The following is an 18684-nucleotide window of genomic DNA, read 5'->3' on the forward strand; positions in this document are numbered from 1 at the left end:
ATCCGATGCATGCAAAATTTAAGTGGCACGTGTTGCGGATTATAGTTCTATTCGAAGATGTTTGAAGTGGTGTCTATTATGCAAAAATCGTATTATTTTAATGTTTATCGTAAATATATCCTCCATCTTTGGAGCGTTCTGCTGGGAGTTCCTTCCATATGCCCACCTATTGATGCACATCCCTGGAAAGGTAATTCAATACTAAATCCGATGCATGCAAAATTTAAGTGGCACGTGTTGCGGATTATAGTTCTATTCGAAGATGTTTGAAGTGGTGTCTATTATGCAAAAATCGTATTATTTTAATGTTTATCGTAAATATATCCTCCATCTTTGGAGCGTTCTGCTGGGAGTTCCTTCCAAATGCCCACCTATTGATGCACATCCCTGGAAAGGTAATTCAAAAGTAAATCCGATGCATGCAAAATTTAAGTGGCACGTGTTGCGGATTATAGTTCTATTTCAAGATGTTTGAAGTGGTGTCAATTATGCAAAAATCATATTATTTTAATGTTGATCGTAAATATATCCTCCATCTTTGAAGCATTCTTCTGGGAGTTCCTTCCCAATGCCCACCTATTGGTGCACATCCCTGGAAAGGTAATTTAATACTGAATCCGATGCATGCAAAATTTAAGTGGCACGTGTTGCGGATTATAGTTCTATTCGAAGATGTTTGAAGTGGTGTCTATTATGCAAAAATCGTATTATTTTAATGTTTATCGTAAATATATCCTCCATCTTTGGAGCGTTCTGCTGGGAGTTCCTTCCAAATGCCCACCTATTGATGCACATCCCTGGAAAGGTAATTCAATACTAAATCCGATGCATGCAAAATTTAAGTGGCACGTGTTGCGGATTATAGTTCTATTCGAAGATGTTTGAAGTGGTGTCTATTATGCAAAAATCATATTATTTTAATGTTTATCGTAAATGTATCCTCCATCTTTGGAGCGTTCTGCTGGGAGTTCCTTCCAAATGCCCACCTATTGATGCACATCCCTGGAAAGGTAATTCAATACTAAATCCGATGCATGCAAAATTTAAGTGGCACGTGTTGCGGATTAAAGTTTTATTTCAAGATGTTTGAAGTGGTGTCAATTATGCAAAAATCATATTATTTTACTGTTTATCGTAAATATATCCTCCATCTTTGAAGCGTTCTGCTGGGAGTTCCTTCCAAATGCCCACCTATTGGTGCACATCCCTGGAAAGGTAATTTAATACTAAATCCGATGCATGCAAAATTTAAGTGGCACGTGTTGCGGATTATAGTTCTATTCGAAGATGTTTGAAGTGGTGTCTATTATGCAAAAATCATATTATTTTAATGTTTATCGTAAATATATCCTCCATCTTTGGAGCGTTCTGCTGGGAGTTCCTTCCAAATGCCCACCTATTGATGCACATCCCTGGAAAGGTAATTCAATACTAAATCCGATGCATGCAAAATTTAAGTGGCACGTGTTGCGGATTAAAGTTCTATTTGAAGATGTTTGAAGTGGTGTCCATTATGCAAACATCGTATTGTTTTAATGTTTATAGTAAATATATCCTCCATCTTTGAAGCGTTCTGCTGGGAGTTCCTTGCAAATGCCCACCTATTGGTGCACATCCCTGGAAAGGTAATTTAATACTGAATCCGATGCATGTAAAATTTAAGTGGCACGTGTTGCGAGTTATTGTTTTATTTAAGGTTTTTCGAAGCTATGTCAGGTCGCATTTTATGCCTCGCACTTATTCACGGATGACTTTTTTAGGCGGAAAGCGGAAAAACTATTCTGTCAGAATGACGGTGGTTTTAAAACTCGACGATACCGAACTGCAAATTTTGCAGTTGCTGGTCAGGCTAACTATTGTTGCAAGTATACTTCATCGTTTTCAAGCACAATGTTAGGTGGCTGTGACTGATGCTGTTACATGGTTAGACTAATATGCTTTGCTTTCTGCACAAAAAGATAAAGCTTAGACTAGGACCTAGGTTATCTTGATTGAGCTTAGACTAGGACCTAGTCACTAGGTTATCATTATTGTTCTTACTTAATTAGATTTAAGCTAGGTTCTTTGTTTACTTGCGATAATAAGTTAAGGTCAAAGATCTAGGGGTGTAACTGTAAGAACAACGCAATTTCTTAATTGGCTAGATTTTTTTATCAGCATTTTGCTGAGCAGGGTCTGCCATATTTACATTAATTCCACATCGCATTGTTATTTTCAGGCTGTGTGTTGATGGTTTATAAGTGCTAGTCTAGTTGTGCAGCAAGCTGTAGACTGGTAGAAGGATAGGTTATGACATGGGAGGCTGCAACGTGGTGCTGTCAATGTGAACTTTCATCCTACGAACAGTTAATAAAGTTCATGAACATTTGGAACCCTTAAAATCCTGCCTTGATGAAATACACTACAGTCTACATCAACTACTGATCATACCATTTCAGAAGCAACAGGTATTTTGCATTACCTTACCAACAAAAAATTCCTCTTTTGGTTGCAGCTTTTTTATCAAATAATGTCTCATGTTGAAGTGATTTTCAACCAAATGCAATCTCGAGATATTGATGTGTTCAAAGTACATGAATATATAAGCAATTTCAAAAGTGCAATTTTTGTGATAAGAAACTCAAAAGTATCGTACTGTGAGAATTCTTCAAAAACACTTATGGCTGAAGCGAAGGAGGTATGTGACTGCATATGTGTTGACATAATGGCTAGATATTGCTTCACCAAACAATTAGTAAATGCAAAATTGTTCAACAAGAGAAGCTTCAATAGCTTTAAGAATAAACTGCCCATACATGAGGTGGCAGTAACTGTGGAAGCATATCCCATCATAGAAAAAGAAAAGTTTGAAACTGAACTTGCAGTATTCTACAGCAGATTGGACAATGGACATGTATGAATATTCCGTGTTATTTGAATTGTTGACATTTATTCAGAGATGCTCTCAGTGAAATTTCCAAACTGTTAAAAATCCTCCTAATTATTCCTATGACCACAGCAGAGCCTGAACGCTGCTTTTCGACATTAAAAAGAATCAAAACTTTTCTGAGTACCATCAATCAAGAAAGGCTCCAATCATTAAATGCTATTGCCGTCATTTCAACAGAGAAAAAATTCTTCGTTACCCAGACATTAACGACAAAGTCATAATTTTGCTCAAAAGTAAACAAGAAGAATGGATTTTGTCTATAAATAAGCTTGGTTCCAGTTGACATGGAGCAGTTTATTTGTAAGTAACTTATGTTTTGTAGTTTATCCCACTGTTTACCTTTGTATGCACCCTAATTATAGCCTGCATAGTGCATGTGCAGCATGCACTGTAGGAACTTTGTGTCTTTTGTTTATTTGTTATTCATAGTAATAAAATAACCCATCATAAAATAATTTGTCAGACAAACCACAAGAAATCTTGTATTTCAGCGAAAGAAAAACTTTGCTGGATCATCCATGGCCTTGACTGAGTCTCTCACTAAACGGAGTGTTCAACTCGTCAACGATGCAAAACACCAATTTGGGAAAAGAAATGTCTGAACAATCAATGGCAACAGTTTTGTATTTATTTATTCACAGACACACATAATCAAATCTTCAGAAGCCATCCTAAAGTTAAGTATCGTACTGATTAATTAATCTTTTTATGTTTTGGGTTAGGCCTATAATAGCCTATGCCTATCTAATTTGTTAAAACTGGTAACTATTTACAAAACAGTGCTTATATGCATATTATATATATGATATTGCAAATAATTTTAACCAATGTATATTATATAGGCTAGATTGTCAATCTCCTGTTGGACACTCTCTTTTTACTTGTAAATTAGGAGAAAAAATCTGCTTTGAATTCATCGTATTTTTTGTCCCAACAATGGTAGTTGTAGCAAGATCCGATATCAATTGAGCAATTGTTCAAACTGGAAATTAGTGTTTTCGTGTTTAAATTTCACAACAATTTACTACCAGATTGCTTCTCCAACCGTTTTAAATGTGTCAAAGAGGTTCACTGCCTGTGTACAAGAAACCATGATAATGATTCTCTAAACATTCCATACTTCTCAAAAACGCTTGTAACTCAGCATTCAATAGAATTCACAGGTGCGAAAACATGGAACAAATTTCCTTCTTCAATTAGATAGAGTGATACAAAGTCACTTTTTGTCCACAATCTAAAACAAAATTTAAGCAAACAAAACGGATACACAATAGAAAGACAATGTAGAAAGACTTTCTTGCATTCTTGTGAAGATTTTAGTGGAAATCCGAAATAATTTACAAAAGATTAGGCCTACCTAACAATAATGTCGACTGCTTGTGCTGTACTTTTATGTTTGTAGATATTAACAGCAAACGCAACACTCCATAATCAACACGACACGTCGCAAAAGGGGATGAGAGCTTCATCAACACCATCAGGACATCATCATCTTATCTACCAGCAGCTCATCCATTCCATCTTCACCCACCAGGACAAGAAACAATAACTTAAACTGGATCTCAAACCTTAATCACCATAGGTTACTGTGTGATGTGCAGTCTGACCATAGAAAGAGCTCAACACCTGCTCTCCTGGGCCACATCGAAACGAGCTTTTGCCTGAGGAGTGAGGATGGGTTTCTTTTATGTTCGGTTTTCTTTCTCCATCCTATAATTATTATGATTACTGCTCATTGATCATCCACATCAATCTTGGATCTGACAAATTCAATCCACAACACTTTTCATTAGGTTGTCATTCATTGCTACATTTGTGCTTGTTTTTGTTTTATTTTTTACTGTTTGCTTTTTGGGTTTTGTGGCCGTGCTAACTACAGACATAGCCTACTACATGATTTTCTATTCAGGAACGTTTTAAACCTTTCAAGGTTTTGCCACCTTTTCCCATTCATTAACGTGCTGGTAGGTCTATATCGACTATTGTAGTTAAGAGTATCTTTTTCGTCCCGGACGTGTTAATGACAAAAAATAAAATGATTGATTGATATTCATATTATGAGCAAAATGTTCCCATCTATTAGGCCTACTTCAGATTTCCTATTTTGTACCAACCTTTCAGAAAAAGCAATTTTTTTGTTTCAAAGTTCTCAAAGTCCACATTTTCAACTGCTCAAAATTTTTATTTTTTGTCCTGAAAACACCAGCAATGGCATTTTAGAGCATATAAAAGTGCAAAATTTTCTGGGGGGGCATGCCCTCAGACCCCCCTAGGAAGCTCGCGCCTTCGGCGCTCGACTGTTCGTGTCACATTATGACGTCATACTTACCATCAACATTTGCAGCACCCCCATCACCAAAGGTCACGAGCCACCACTGGTCAGTAGCCTACCGGTATCGCTTTTAAAGGCATTAAAAAAATTCAGAGTGTACGTAGCAGGGGCGTATCCTCAATGGAAGCATTGCATCCCCTTGTTAAAAAATAAAAAAGAGATGATAGCTTTCAGTAACACTATTTCGTAAATTCTTTACTTGAATACGAATTAAAACAGCTTCTAACTCATGTTCCAGTATGATTTCAGCTCGGTTTTAATTTTTTTTTAAGTTGGAAGTTTACCGAAGCAGAGATTCGTATCGCATCCCTTTCTCTCGTTTTTGCTATGCGAAGAAACAAAAAAAAGCAGCGCAAAGTTTACACGATTTACGTTTCTTTTAACTAATCTGTGGAAGCAATTTCTGAATCGCTTGTTATTGGGTATTGTAACGGTAGGCTAAACCAACGGCTAAACTATGACAAAACTACATCCAATTGCAGCAATAATAAAATCAAAAGTTTTAAAACTGTTCGGCCACACTAAAAGATCACAATTCGGAATCAGCAAAGTTTGCACAGAAGGCAAAGTAGAAGGAAAAAGAAAACGTAGCAGACAACCAAAACGATGGCAAGACAACATTCAATCATGGACCGGACTCAACTTGAAGACACTGGGCGAGTTGGCTCAAAATCGCCACTCTTGGGAGCAAATAAGCCATGTTGATGCGCAATCTGCCGCAGGCGGAGATAACCACTGATGATGAACGGTAGGCTACGAAATGATAAAATCTAAGGCGCTGTTAGGGTTATATCGGCCTCGTAAGGAAAAGTTTGAGCCTAATCTTAGCTTTACACTGTTATCCTGGCTGGATAGACTTTGGCATAAGACAGGATATGAGTGGTTAGAGCTAACCCAACGCGCTAACCACTCGGCAGCAGTGGCCGAGTGGTTAGCGCGTTGGGCTCGTAGTCGAGACTCGAGAGCCTGCATGTTCGACTCCAGCCACCCGCACTTGCTGTTGTTTCTCTGGGCAAGAAACTTTACGATAATTGCCTCTACTCAGTGATCAATTTCGAGTAATGCGTAGTACCAAATTTAAGTCATAAGTAGCAGTGGCGACTCGTGGTCTAAAACATGGGGGGGCTGTATCAACCAGTAAGCTAACCCAGGGATATCTAGAACAATAGTTCTAATATCCCTGGGCTAACCTAATATAAATAATTATAAACCTGTACCGGACTGAGTTATAAATGCACTGAGTTAGTAACACAGTAACATGTTCTTTCATTGGCTGTCGTTTAATGTTTTTATCATTAAATGTAAACTTTTAATAATGGCTTGAATTTGGTCAAGTTCAGGTGGTCACCAGATGGAGCTAGTATTATTTTGGGACTTGGTATTAACTTAGTTAGTTAGATTTGTGCTTGTGCTTTCCAACGATAGCAAATTTGTTGAAATTGAACAACAAATGAATAAATGGGAGACAATTTTCTTCAGGTGTTTTTCAGTGCATTTCCACCCCGTACTTCCTCCTTTATAATAGTCCATTCCAACGTGTGTGACGTATCATGACGTCATCATCACAAAAGGACGAATTGTTAAAGAGCACCAATAATTACAGTAATTGGCTTTACTTCACATCAAAACTAGTCTGTCTCAGTGACTTCTCAAAACACAGATCAAGTAAACTATAGTAAACAAGATAGAGATTGAGAAGGTACCTACGACCCCTTCACCTAATCACCGATAGCTTCCACACGCTTACCCTAAAGATTTACGAGAACCAAAGTTGGAATCCCTGACCGGGGTCTGTTCTATTTGCAGTCCCTACAGCGCTTGTTCAGTGACGCTAGAAAACTTTTTTCTGAAAAACTTACGTCATAAAAAAAAGAACAAGAAACACCGGACCTGCAGAATTTGCAGACCCAGAGTTGCCAATTAATTTTTGTAACACAAACTTTTTTTTTATTGCAAAAAAAATTAAGATTAAGAGTTTTTTTAATTCTTCAAGCGAAATAAATAAAAAAAAAAAACATGGCAAAACTATCTATATGTAATATAATTCACAAATGCACAAAAATGTTGGGGGGGCTGCAGTCCCTTATGACGAGCCGCCACTGATAAGTAGAGTAGACAACTGGAAACAGACATTGCCGTCGGCTGCAGCGTGGGTCAGGTGTACGTCGGAAGGCGTGCACCGATGCATAGCGCTCAAGTCCGCTTTCCCGCAATGCAGGATAAACATATGAAAAACAAACAAGGTCTTGGCTAGACCTGACTGAAATGAATACTGGCTTAAGCTACTACAGCAGTAGGTAGCTTTAGCTGAGCTTTTGGTGTTCTCTAATTTTAGCCGCAGCTTTTGCCCGTTCGTGTGTAATATAATAATCATTCACTGTCTCCAATTGCAGCAGATTGCGCATCAACATCGGTTACTTGACAGGGTTCCATGTGATTTTATGAGTCGTAGGCTACTGCTTCCATGCTGGCTCAAGGCAGATTGGAAAAGTGTGATATGTCACCAGATTATTACCCGATTTACCCTCACTGCGTTATGCAAGAAATAACACAATCGGTACTCTTTTTAAAGTCGTTGGTATGACCCGACCTGGAATCGAACCCAGGGCTACCAGCACCAGAGCCGAAGGCGATAACCACTGAGCCACGTGTGCTGATGAGAGGTTAAGAGCTACTCGTGTGTAAGAGCTACCTTTAAGAAGCTAAAAGCTGTTTATCTGCTAAAAAATTTCATACAAATATTACCTAAAAGTGTTTCCAGAAAGCACTATAGTCCATCATTTGAGTGAAATTTGGCAAAGTTTTTCCGGGGGGGCATGACCCCGGACCCCTAGAATACGCGTGCCTTCGGCACGCTCTAACCTCTCACGAGTTTTATTGCTTCCCTTGCTCATCCCACCAGGATACTCCACTAGTGTGTAGGCTATTTTATTTAAAAGTTCTTTCAGCAACAGTTCCACACATTGAAAAGCTGGTTTAAAAAATGCAACACCAAACATCTCACTGAAGCTGATTTCAATAAACTAAAAAAAAATTGCAATAACTTCAACCGGTGAAAGTGTAGCTTATTCTTATTATTTTTTCTCTTATAATCAAGCCAAGCTTGATAGGAAATGGAAATAATAATTGGAGAAAATGTAAAAAAACGTAGGTAATAACGCTGTGAAAAGACGTTTTCGATTTCAAAAGTTTGCATTAGAACATCGAGACGAGACAAAACTGGATGTCGTCCTGAATCAAATTTGGTTAAATTTTGCATTAAATATGTTTTTGTTCCATATGTTTATGGGGGGTCACGAGGCTACGTTGATTGCTCTGAGGGGGTCGTGGTGCAAAACAGGTTGAAAACCCCTGTTTTAGGATAAACTAGGGAATTAATAATAACTTTGGTCGATGTTACATGGTGATAGCTACATGTGTTTCGAACAATTTTGAAACGTCCTTTCCTGTTGTTTTGAAAACAACACTATTTCTTCGTGATTGTCGATTAATTTTTGCCACATTTCCGGATTCTTGCGGAAGTGTGCAAATTGAATGTTATCACGTGATGTGCATTCATGCATGGTTGGTCCCACGTCATCAATCCGAGCTCCACCCAAGCATTCATTGCCAAGGTAAAACACACCATCCTGAAAATAAATAATGCAAACTGTTCATAATTAAAATAATATATTTACCACAGTTTGTCAAAACAAGGGTCAAGACAAAGTTCAGAATTTGCATAGCAAGGTATAATATCCAATTATCCATTCCATATCATTTTGGCCAACTTTTGTTCATTAGTGCAACTTGGGTGAAGTTATTTTTTTAACCATAAACAGACATAGCTCAGCAATAATACGCAAAGCAATGTATAATTATTTTTCTTTTAAAGGCTCGAAAAGGACTATATCTATTATAGTCGAAAGCGTTTGCTATAATTTAATTCTGTGTTATTATATTAAATGTCGTATTGTTGCTGAGCTATGTCTGTTTTTGATTAAGTCGAGAGCTGAAAATACTGAAATTTTTCGCTTCTTTGATTTGTTTGAAAACGCAGTTTAACTCTAAAAGCCCTTTATATATACTGTGAAATTGCAATGAGGCTTACGGTCAAACGGCTACAACTCAGAGGCAATAATGCCACATGACTAGCAACAACAAGAAGCTGTAAGCAGTCGTAATGAAACTTGGAATTAGCCTACGCTAATTAAGCGAAACTTACTTGACCAACAGTCAAGGCTCTCTCAGGCTGATTCAATACAACAAGAAGTTTGTTCATCTCTGGCAGGGCATATAAGACGCAGTCAACTGTATTAAAGTTGAAAGTGTTAGTGAAAATACAAAGTTATCATGACTGCCGTACCATTAAATAAAATCACATAGTGTCTCTGCTTTTGTGCAAATGAGTGACGCTTCACATGGTTTGCAATTCGATACAACCGTTCACCACGTGATTCAATATTCACACCGTTACACCAATGACTCAAAAAAAAGTTAAATATCAACACAACAGCAACTGGCGAATGGAAAACTGCATAACGTCAAACGGCATCAGCGGTTCGAAAAGTTTGTTTGTTTGTTTGCGCAATTGCCGAAGTGAAACTTACAATTTAAAATAATTAATCTCAAGATAAAAATTGGCGTAATAAATTCCAATTTAAAATATGGTGCTTATTTAAATGATAATAACGCTTTCTGATTATTACACTTCAAAATCGTGGAATCTATGAACGAAGTTTATGATTACACGATTATTATACCATAAAAGCAGTACATTATCCACTATCAGGATTGGATGCATTAACACTAGCCTATTGAGCTAATCGTCTGATTATTTAATCGAGAATCAGATTAAGCAAACTTCATCCGACAATCAGTAATCGTCGATTCAAACCTGCGGATTACCATTATTAAATAATAAAAAAGTTAATAGGCGGATTAAGCTTTTGAATGGGTTGATTTGCTTAATCGATGAATCATCTGCTATTAGTGCAACTAACCCTAAAATGGCGACAATGCTTAAACCGTACCAAGAGGTTGTTGATGAAGGAAACGAAACTGACAATAAAAAGGCTCCCCATCCTTCCATCCAAGAGGTCTTCCTCCAATCCAGTGTGGAGAATCGCATATCATGCTCCTGGAGAATAGTGAGGGGTGGTTTGTACCAGGAACCTAGAAGAAAATATCTCAGAAAGCTGTTTTTTAATTTCATCTGACTTGCAAAAGTTGCAAGTAGTAGAACGAAAAGCATGATTGGTTGGTTTTGAATCTTTATCTTCGGACTGACAAAGCCTTGATAGGTTGTTCCTGGTAGTTTCACATACTTGTAGAGGCTCTTGACACAGGGCCGGTTACCAAGATTGGCAAAGTGAAGTTTTCCGATTGTTGAAGTGTCGTTGCCGGGGAATTATTCCATTCACTAGGTGCCGCTGAATGGAGAGCAGTCCTGAAATGCGTTGCTCAAGCACACACCCCGAGAGTCGAACCAGCGCCGCATGATCTTGAGGCCGGCGCGTAACCACTGAGCTTACGGGGCGGACTGGCTTGCGCTAACAAACTGTGATGGCCATGCGGTACCAAGATAGGAAATGTCATTAGTTTTCCTTTCACAAGGCCTTTTAAATGCAGTTGGATGGCCTGATTTAAAAGCTACCTACCACAAATATGTCTCCCGTAGCTACATCTTTGTGTAAAACCGTATATGACGCAGAAAATCCACCCAACCGTGACCGCTGACCAACAGTGAACGTGAAAATTCCCTCATGATGTCCTACCACCCTGTCGGTGTTGTAGCATATGAACCTGCCTGGTTTTGCAGGCAGGTAATCCTGAACAAAAAACAAATACATTGTAAAGGTCTTGTACGATGCAGTACAACGCTTTACACTCGTTTATAAGCCAATTTTGCTTACAGTGAGACGAGGAAACTGGAAAATTTCTCGCTTTCGTTTTTGCAAAAATAAATCAGCAAATGATCAAAAATAGAAAATTAAACGATTCCATTAAAGGCAAACTATGTTTTAACAGTAAGTATAAACCTAGGCAAGTAAACTTTGAAATGTGAAACGTCTCAATAATTTGACAAAGCATTTGTTACGTGTGACACCGCTGATTCAAATACAGTTAGAGCAAACATTTATCACATGATGTAAAAAAATGTTGGTATAGTTGATGCATTGAACATGGTCGTCGGACCACTGGGCATGCGACAACTCAGCAAGCGTTTCAACCCAGCAATTACATTTCAGCTACTGCCAAGTGAGCAAATGAGATTTGTGTGCTCACGTCGGACTAGATTGGTCATCATTTGTCAAACTCATTTCGTTCACTCGTGGCATGTCAAGTTGTGTCAAGTTCGGCTTTCTCAGTTTTATTATTTACCAACTGTAGCCACTTGCTAAAATGTGGCTAGCTCAGTTGTCGCTTGCTCAGTTCACAACTGCTGACTTGTTGTAGGAAACTCTTGAACATACTGTTGCACCAATATTACGTCTTGTGTAACATTTCTTGTATCAACAACCCTTGAACTACACAAAAACCAAAAAATAAATAATAAAGTTCACCTTGATAAAGTCAGAGAAATTCCTCTTTCCAATAAAGCAGATTCCCATACTTTCCTTCCTTTGCAATGTAAAAGAAATTGGAGAGTTTTTTGCAATTTCTTTCACGCGATCTTTGCGTAAATGACCCAGAGGAAAGTAAGTATGTAACAATGCCGAAGATGTTATCTGCAATACCCATGTGTTCATTAAATGCATGTGTAACGTCACCATAAGTAGACTACATCAAAGCATTGACAAGTATCGGTAATAAAATATCTAGAAAACGGTTAATAAAAAGCTAAAAAAATGATTATTTCAATTTTTGAACATCATATGGAAACAAAAACATGGCAAAAAAGCATGCTCTATCATCACTTCCCATTAATAAGGAAGGCTGATTTTTTTTTCTTTCAGCGATTGCCTTCACCCCTTTTTTTCTATTTCAGTCTATCTTATCACATCTTCCTCCTTCAGTCCAACCTTGCCCGCCTCATCCTTCACCTGTTCTTTGTATGCTCTTTTTGAACATCCCTGTCTCCTTTTCTAACACACCTTCAAAGTTAATGTTTTTCAAAGAAACCTTCCTTTCTATCTTTTTTGCACATATCATCTTACTCCATTTGCCTTTGTTGGTCTATGGTTCAGTTTATTGTTTTGCTGGCGATAAACAAACAAAAAGTACTATATATATACATATGTACAAATTGAGTGTCTATCAGCACAACAGGATGGCAACGAAAGACCTGTACTAAGGTCATCTCTGTCAGCTGCCACCCTAACCTAATGCAGGCCTCGAAACTGAAGGCGGCCATCGCCGCGATTAACCTACTAAAACCGACATTTTGTCCGCCGGGTCTCGTCCTTCCGTCGGCCGTATTTGTTCGCCATGAAGTTCCGAGAAAATTTTACGCAATCGGCCTTGTGAATAAAGTACTTTGCCACTTATAATCACAAAGGATTAGAAAGCAGTCAAAGCACCCGATAAATCACAATACACACTGTCTATGCTTGAATTATTAACATTATTGATTCACCAAGCAGCTGATGTCTGACATCCGCAGGATGCAAGTGACATCACAATACACTTTATTGACGCGATATATTCAGTCTTCGAAATTAGTGTCGGCAATTGCCAACGCAGATGCATGAATGGCGCATTAACGTCGGCAATAAAAATGCCGAGGCCACACGAGCGCTTGTAAGGTTGGGGTTAGACATTCCTCCCAGTCGTTATTGCACAGCCATAGATTTGTTCCTTAGTCAATAGTCAACACCCTGATGGAGCTCTACGAAAAAGAAAGAGGCGTGTGGATTGGTATCAAAGCCCGAAAGCCGCAAAACGTGGACGCTTTATTGCGAACGGCGAAGACGGTGTAGATTTGCAGCCAAGCGATGAGCCTCTTGATGTGTCTGATTCCAGTGATGATGCCACAACCTCGTGCTCCGATATAGCATCTGATGATTCCGATTCGGACAGCTAGTTCTATATCAAACAGACTTTGTGTAGTTCGCAGTAAAATTATGTTAGTGTATGCGTAAATCGAGACAATCTTCTCGCAGGGAGCTATTAATTTGTTACTAATACCTGGTTGAGCAATTCACATTATTTTAATAATTCAACGTTGCTAGATGTCGAATTGATGTAAAACAAACGTAATTTTCTTATTGGGCATTGTTGTTACGCAATATAACCGGCCGGGAAAATTAAATCGATTTGTGCTGACTCGAACGTTGAATCAACCCAAAATTAACTTACCTTTCCCCCCGTGAGTTATTTAACGTGAATTACTGTAACAGCGTGCGGCAGTAGCGTAGCCAGGAATTTTGAAAGGGGGGGAGGGGTTTCGCCTAAGACGACACCCAGCGGTGGGAGGTCTGGGGAGCCTCCCCCAAAAAAAATTGAAAAATTACTTTGAATTTGGTACATTCTGAGAACGTTTTCAACAAAAATGTGGGTATGAATATTCCTGTAAAATGGTGCCGTCCGGTGGCATAGCAAAAGGATAAGATCATGTTTTCTTCGGCATTTTTCGGAAATAAAGCTAAGTCTCTATATTTTCTTGTTGCTAATTCCTGGCTGAGATGTTTGGTATTGGCAAAACTCGCTCTTTTAATGCAGTTTTGTATAAAATTAGGCAATTTTTTTTTAGACTAAAAGCATCATTCTCAATATCGTGACGTCACACGCGTGCCAAAGGGGGGTTTGTAACCCCCCCCCCCCCTTGGCTACGCCACTGGCGTGCGGCGTGCGTATCTTGTTGCTCGCTTTATCGCTACTTTTGGTATTATTACATCACAATAAATCAAACAGTGCGGTCGTGATAAACTACTCTAGTATATTTTTCGCTTCTCGTTTTACATGTTTTGGTAGAATTGTTTTGTAATAAACGTTCACAGCAATTGCAACTTTTGTCGTTTGGCCTCGGCAACGTTTCTGCCGAAGTAAAAATGTGCTAATTTTGAAGACTGTATGTTGATGCGTGTCGAAGTTCCGATGGCCGCCATGTCCATGTGATTGGCCGCCGAACAGCTTGCTTCAGTCGGACACATCTGGCCGCCGGAAAAGAAAAGTTGTTTCGAGGCCTACTAATGCACTGCATATGGACTCTATAATGCTTCAGTCTTATCCCATCGTTTTTATCCTGCACATTGCTCTCATAGTTGCCCTTTCTGTTGAAGATTTGTATAATTATATAATATGGTATTATAGTAGAAATAATTATTATTTAATTCATTCAAACCACCTTCAAAATAAAGTGATCTTACCTGATGAAGGAAAAACGTTTGATCTTTTTGCTCATCGACACTTTTGAGTAAACGTTGATCTAAACATAAATAACATAACTAATCTGCGAGCTCTGCAATTCAATAAACTTCAGGGTGACTGGGTGAGGGACAAAGGGACATGAATTTCTAATTTCATGTTAGCTTTTAGCAAATAAACCAAGTTGTAAAAAAACATTGAACGATTAAAGTAGTTTGCAGATGAAAATTGCATAGATATTACTCACCACTGTTTCCATGATTATGATTCTTTATTAGCACATTTTCACCAAGTGTTGTTTGAGCATAATGACCAGTTGCAATAATCATTTGGCCAGGATCAAGAAAACGATGACATTTTTTATGCAGTGCATCAAACTTCACGTAATGGTTACAAAGCACATCAGGATTTGGAGTAAAACCCTTTCCATATTCTTCAACACTGGGCATGAACACATCTGTCCAGTATTCTTTCACAAGATTTACCTTAAAAAAACATTAAATTACTGCATAAACAGTCAACACCTAGATATGATCAATAATATTACTAAGTAATAGATAGTGCTATCCTTACAGCAGTGACGATCGGTGAGGGAAAGCAAGGAAAGCAGTGCTTACCTGAGCGAAAACTATGCAAAATATAATGACTGAATTCTAGGTTTAACTTCTTATTATTTTTATCAAGTCTATTTTAACTTGAAAATTACTGTGTTCATGACTAGAATTACTCATAACGCTTGTGATAAGTCTAAGTCCTCACCAAACCGCATGTCTTGCCTATAAATGCCAATTAACGCAAACGCTTTTGTCAGAAACCATCACTGAAGCTCCAGGGAAATCAACTTTCAAAATTGCTTACCCTACATTGAAAAACGCCTTCGTTTTATCCAATCCTCAATCGTTTTGCAAAACGACACCAGCTGCTTAGCCAATCAGATGTGTTATCTGGTGTTATGGTTAAAGTTGCTTTCCCAGTGACGTCAATGCTAGGGTTGCCATACCGTCCGGAAAATTCCGGACATGTCCGGAATTTAGTGTTAAATTTTGCGTCCGGAAGGAATTTTAAAAAATGCTCAAATGTCCGGAATTTTATGATGGGCGTTTTGGGAGAATTAGAAATTTTTTTTCTAGAAAATTCGCTCAGCCAGCTCATTTTACTGCATCTGCAATCGTACTGTGCAACACTGCCATTTTTTTTACTACGAGGTTGTACGAAATTATGATGTAACAGAGCGTTTGATTTATTAATGATGTTTACCACTTAGAACTTTATGGAGCTTTGGAACTTTCTTGAACTTATTGACCGTTGTGCTGAATCAGAATTGGTTAGATATAGATCACATGCTGCGAAAATTACTAGAACATTCCAACAGACTATAAAAGCAGGCGATTTCGCACATATAATCAGAGATTTACTTGAAATGTCATAGAGGAAGCCTAGTGAAATTTTGATATAGAATCCTTGACTAATTTTAATGGCTAATAGTTCGGTAGCGCATATATGGTCTCATGAAATAGTCATGCACTGTCCGGAATTTTGCTTTTTCAAATATGGTAACCCTAGTCAATGCGTATCTGATAGCGGCTGCTTTTGGTTTCAGGCGAAAGGAATACAGCCTCTACACATGAGTGATTTTGTGCTTGTAACTATAGGCTACTGAGTACGCTGAAAATAAAGCTGGTTCTCTTACCAAAAAAAACATAGATTCAACAATAAAACATGCAATTCCAAAGGGTACATTAACTAACCAGTACTGAAACAGCACAAGTGTTTTTTAAATTCTTTGAGTCAATAGACTGACATCACAAGTTCAGAGCAAAGATACTTGTGTTCTTCAAGAATGGGCTAGCTTAATTTATAGGCTAATTATTTGCTCTTTACTAGTGCACCAGTCCAATGCATGTCTTAAATGCTTACAGATGACATTGACAATAAGTTTTTGTGCTCAGTCTAAAAAAGCAGCCAACATTCTAGACTAGTCCCAGTTTGATTGATTGAGTCTTTATCCTCGGACTGGGAAAGTCCGAAGATGTTGTTTTGGAAATGCTCTCAGAGCGCACCAAATTGGAAGTGTTTTCAAAATTTTTTGGGGGAGGCCCCCCAGACCCCCCGCTGGAAGTGTTGCCTTCGGGCTTCGCCCGACGGTTACGCCCCTCGTGCCTACTACCTTGCTGCAGCATATTTCCAAGTTGCTTTCCCAATGGTTTAAGCCACCGAACGTCACTGCCTTACAGTATGGGGTATATGACATTTTGGTGCAAGATAATTGAGCACATCAAAGCTTGGGACTTGGGCTTTCCTAAAAATTTCCATTACAAAGTCTTGCTTTCATATCTTATGGATATTTTTAGGAAAGCCCTTGGGCTATAGTCCAGTAAGTCTGACTTGGAAGTCAGACTTACTGGACTATAGCAAGTCTGAGTGATATAAAGTTTTATGTATGAACTTTCGATAAAACTGCACTTTAGCTGCCCAAATTATTTGCAAATTTTGTTTTCTGCATATCCTGCACTTTAGCTGCTCAAATTATTTCAAACTGTGTAATAAAAAACAAAATAATAATGTGTTTTATACGTAAAAAGGTAATTGCCAACATTGCAATGGCTGGAAGACCGCATGCTCTGACAACCATTGTCATGCCAAGCGCAATTGCGGGAATGCGATAACGGTTCAGATCATCCCGACGTTCACACGCACTCAGTTGAAAATATGTGGATGCGGGCTAAAGCTGCAGGGCCAGTTCGAAACCTCAAGGATGTTGTTTCTGTCATGCAATTCACGAATTCATGTTTTGCAGCAAATTCAGAAACACCGACATGTTCTACCATTTCTTGGCTGCTGTTGCTGACAATTACCCGCTGTGAGTTTCTGATTACTTATTTGGGCAGCTAAAATGCAAGAATAAATTTCAAATAATTTGGGCAGCTAAAGTGCATTTTCACCACACTTTCATTAATGAAGCATGCACTTTAACTTTGATAAACAGTTTTACTTCCTATCGTTGTTAATTAAAGTGTAAAACAAAACTGCAGACCTATGATTCATCAGAAATAATTTATCATTGAACACTCTACTTTTAATTATTACAGCAGGTGCTCAAAGTGTTACCAACATACAGTTTGTGCAAAGAATTTCTGAGAAGCCGTCCTGACTTACTAAGAATTATGGAAATGCAGCCCATACAAAAACAACTTTAACTTTATATTAAAGTAACAACACATAAAACATTAATACCTACTTCATAAAAAGGAATATCCAGCACTTCACAAACTTTGGTGGCATATGCACAGTCCTCATCATTGCTACAATGCCCTATCTCATCACGCAAATCCCAATTTCTCATAAAAATTCCAGTAACATTATAACCTTCAAACAAAAAAGCAATACTAGGTGATGTTATTAAGGAATTTCTCACATAAAAATTCTATATCTATTAACTAGTCTACACTCTACATATTATAGACAAGACAAGCATATGCTGAGGTTTTTTTTCACAGTAGCCTATATGATATACAAAAAAATCTAATCTAACAAACCTTTTTGTTTAAGCAAGAAAGCTGCTACAGCACTGTCCACTCCTCCAGAAATAGCACAAATAACTTTGGACAAAGAACCAAACGTCATTATCCATTAATCATAATTTTTCACAATGAAAAAATATTTCAAATACAGCATCAGTAACACCAGCTCACAGCCTGGTTAATTTCACGCTAGAAAAAGATAGAATGGTTAGAACCAAAAAAAAAAACATAAACAAAGCAGCTATGTGAGTTTAGCCATTCTCCTACACCGTTCTTAAATTACTTTCGCTTTTTACATGATCTGCTGTAAGCTATCAGGTTGCATTTTTCCAACCCCCAACATAACGCACTTCGCTTTTTCCAGAGCTGCGGCTAAAAGGACCGACAAGTGACCACACGCCAAAACCTCACGTAGTTTCACAACATAACACAAGTGTAAGCAGCCTATTAGAATTGTGCATTTATGTTGAGAAAACAGTATCTCTAAGTCTAAAGTATCAAAGTTCTTCCAATTCAATTTTATTTCGTGATAGAAAACAACTTTCATATTTCTCAAGCGAAGTATAATTTTTTTATCTGGCAACACTGATATCAATTTGATTCAGTGATTTTAT

The 18684-nt window shown here is 38.0% G+C and overlaps 1 protein-coding gene and 1 long non-coding RNA gene across 2 annotated transcripts; one reads left to right on the forward strand and one right to left on the reverse strand.

Annotated features, from left to right (window-relative positions):
• The first annotated feature begins 2222 nt into the window (after positions 1–2222).
• Positions 2223–4987, forward strand: LOC145782218 (uncharacterized). Its single transcript, XR_014290821.1, has 2 exons — positions 2223–3229; positions 3421–4987. It is a non-coding gene; the product is annotated as an uncharacterized LOC145782218 (long non-coding RNA).
• Positions 4988–8173: 3186 nt separating this feature from the next.
• On the reverse strand, positions 8174–18252 carry LOC145782203 (mitochondrial tRNA-specific 2-thiouridylase 1-like). The gene is made up of 9 exons (XM_082593974.1): positions 18086–18252; positions 17788–17915; positions 14797–15034; positions 14552–14610; positions 11807–11971; positions 10901–11071; positions 10274–10415; positions 9466–9551; positions 8174–8890 (listed from the first exon to the last, which is right to left on the reverse strand). Exons 1-9 carry the CDS (start codon positions 18171–18173, stop codon positions 8672–8674), a joined length of 1296 nt encoding a protein of 431 aa, XP_082450100.1. The 5' UTR covers positions 18174–18252; the 3' UTR covers positions 8174–8671.
• Positions 18253–18684: the final 432 nt, after the last annotated feature.

This window comes from Aplidium turbinatum, chromosome 13 (assembly GCF_918807975.1).
Source record: "Aplidium turbinatum chromosome 13, kaAplTurb1.1, whole genome shotgun sequence".
NCBI classification, from domain to species: domain Eukaryota; kingdom Metazoa; phylum Chordata; class Ascidiacea; order Aplousobranchia; family Polyclinidae; genus Aplidium; species Aplidium turbinatum.

Bases quoted from the DNA above. Each gene is read 5' to 3' on its own strand.
- LOC145782203 (XM_082593974.1), bottom strand. From the start codon at position 18,173: ATGACGTTTGGTTCTTTGTCCAAAGTTATTTGTGCTATTTCTGGAGGA. The intron at 11,972-14,551 runs GTAAGATCACTT...TGGGTATTGCAG, and splicing joins AAACGTTTTTCCTTCATCAG to ATAACATCTTCGGCATTGTT. The intron at 9,552-10,273 runs GTACGGTTTAAG...ACTTTAATACAG, and splicing joins CCTTCATCAACAACCTCTTG to TTGACTGCGTCTTATATGCC.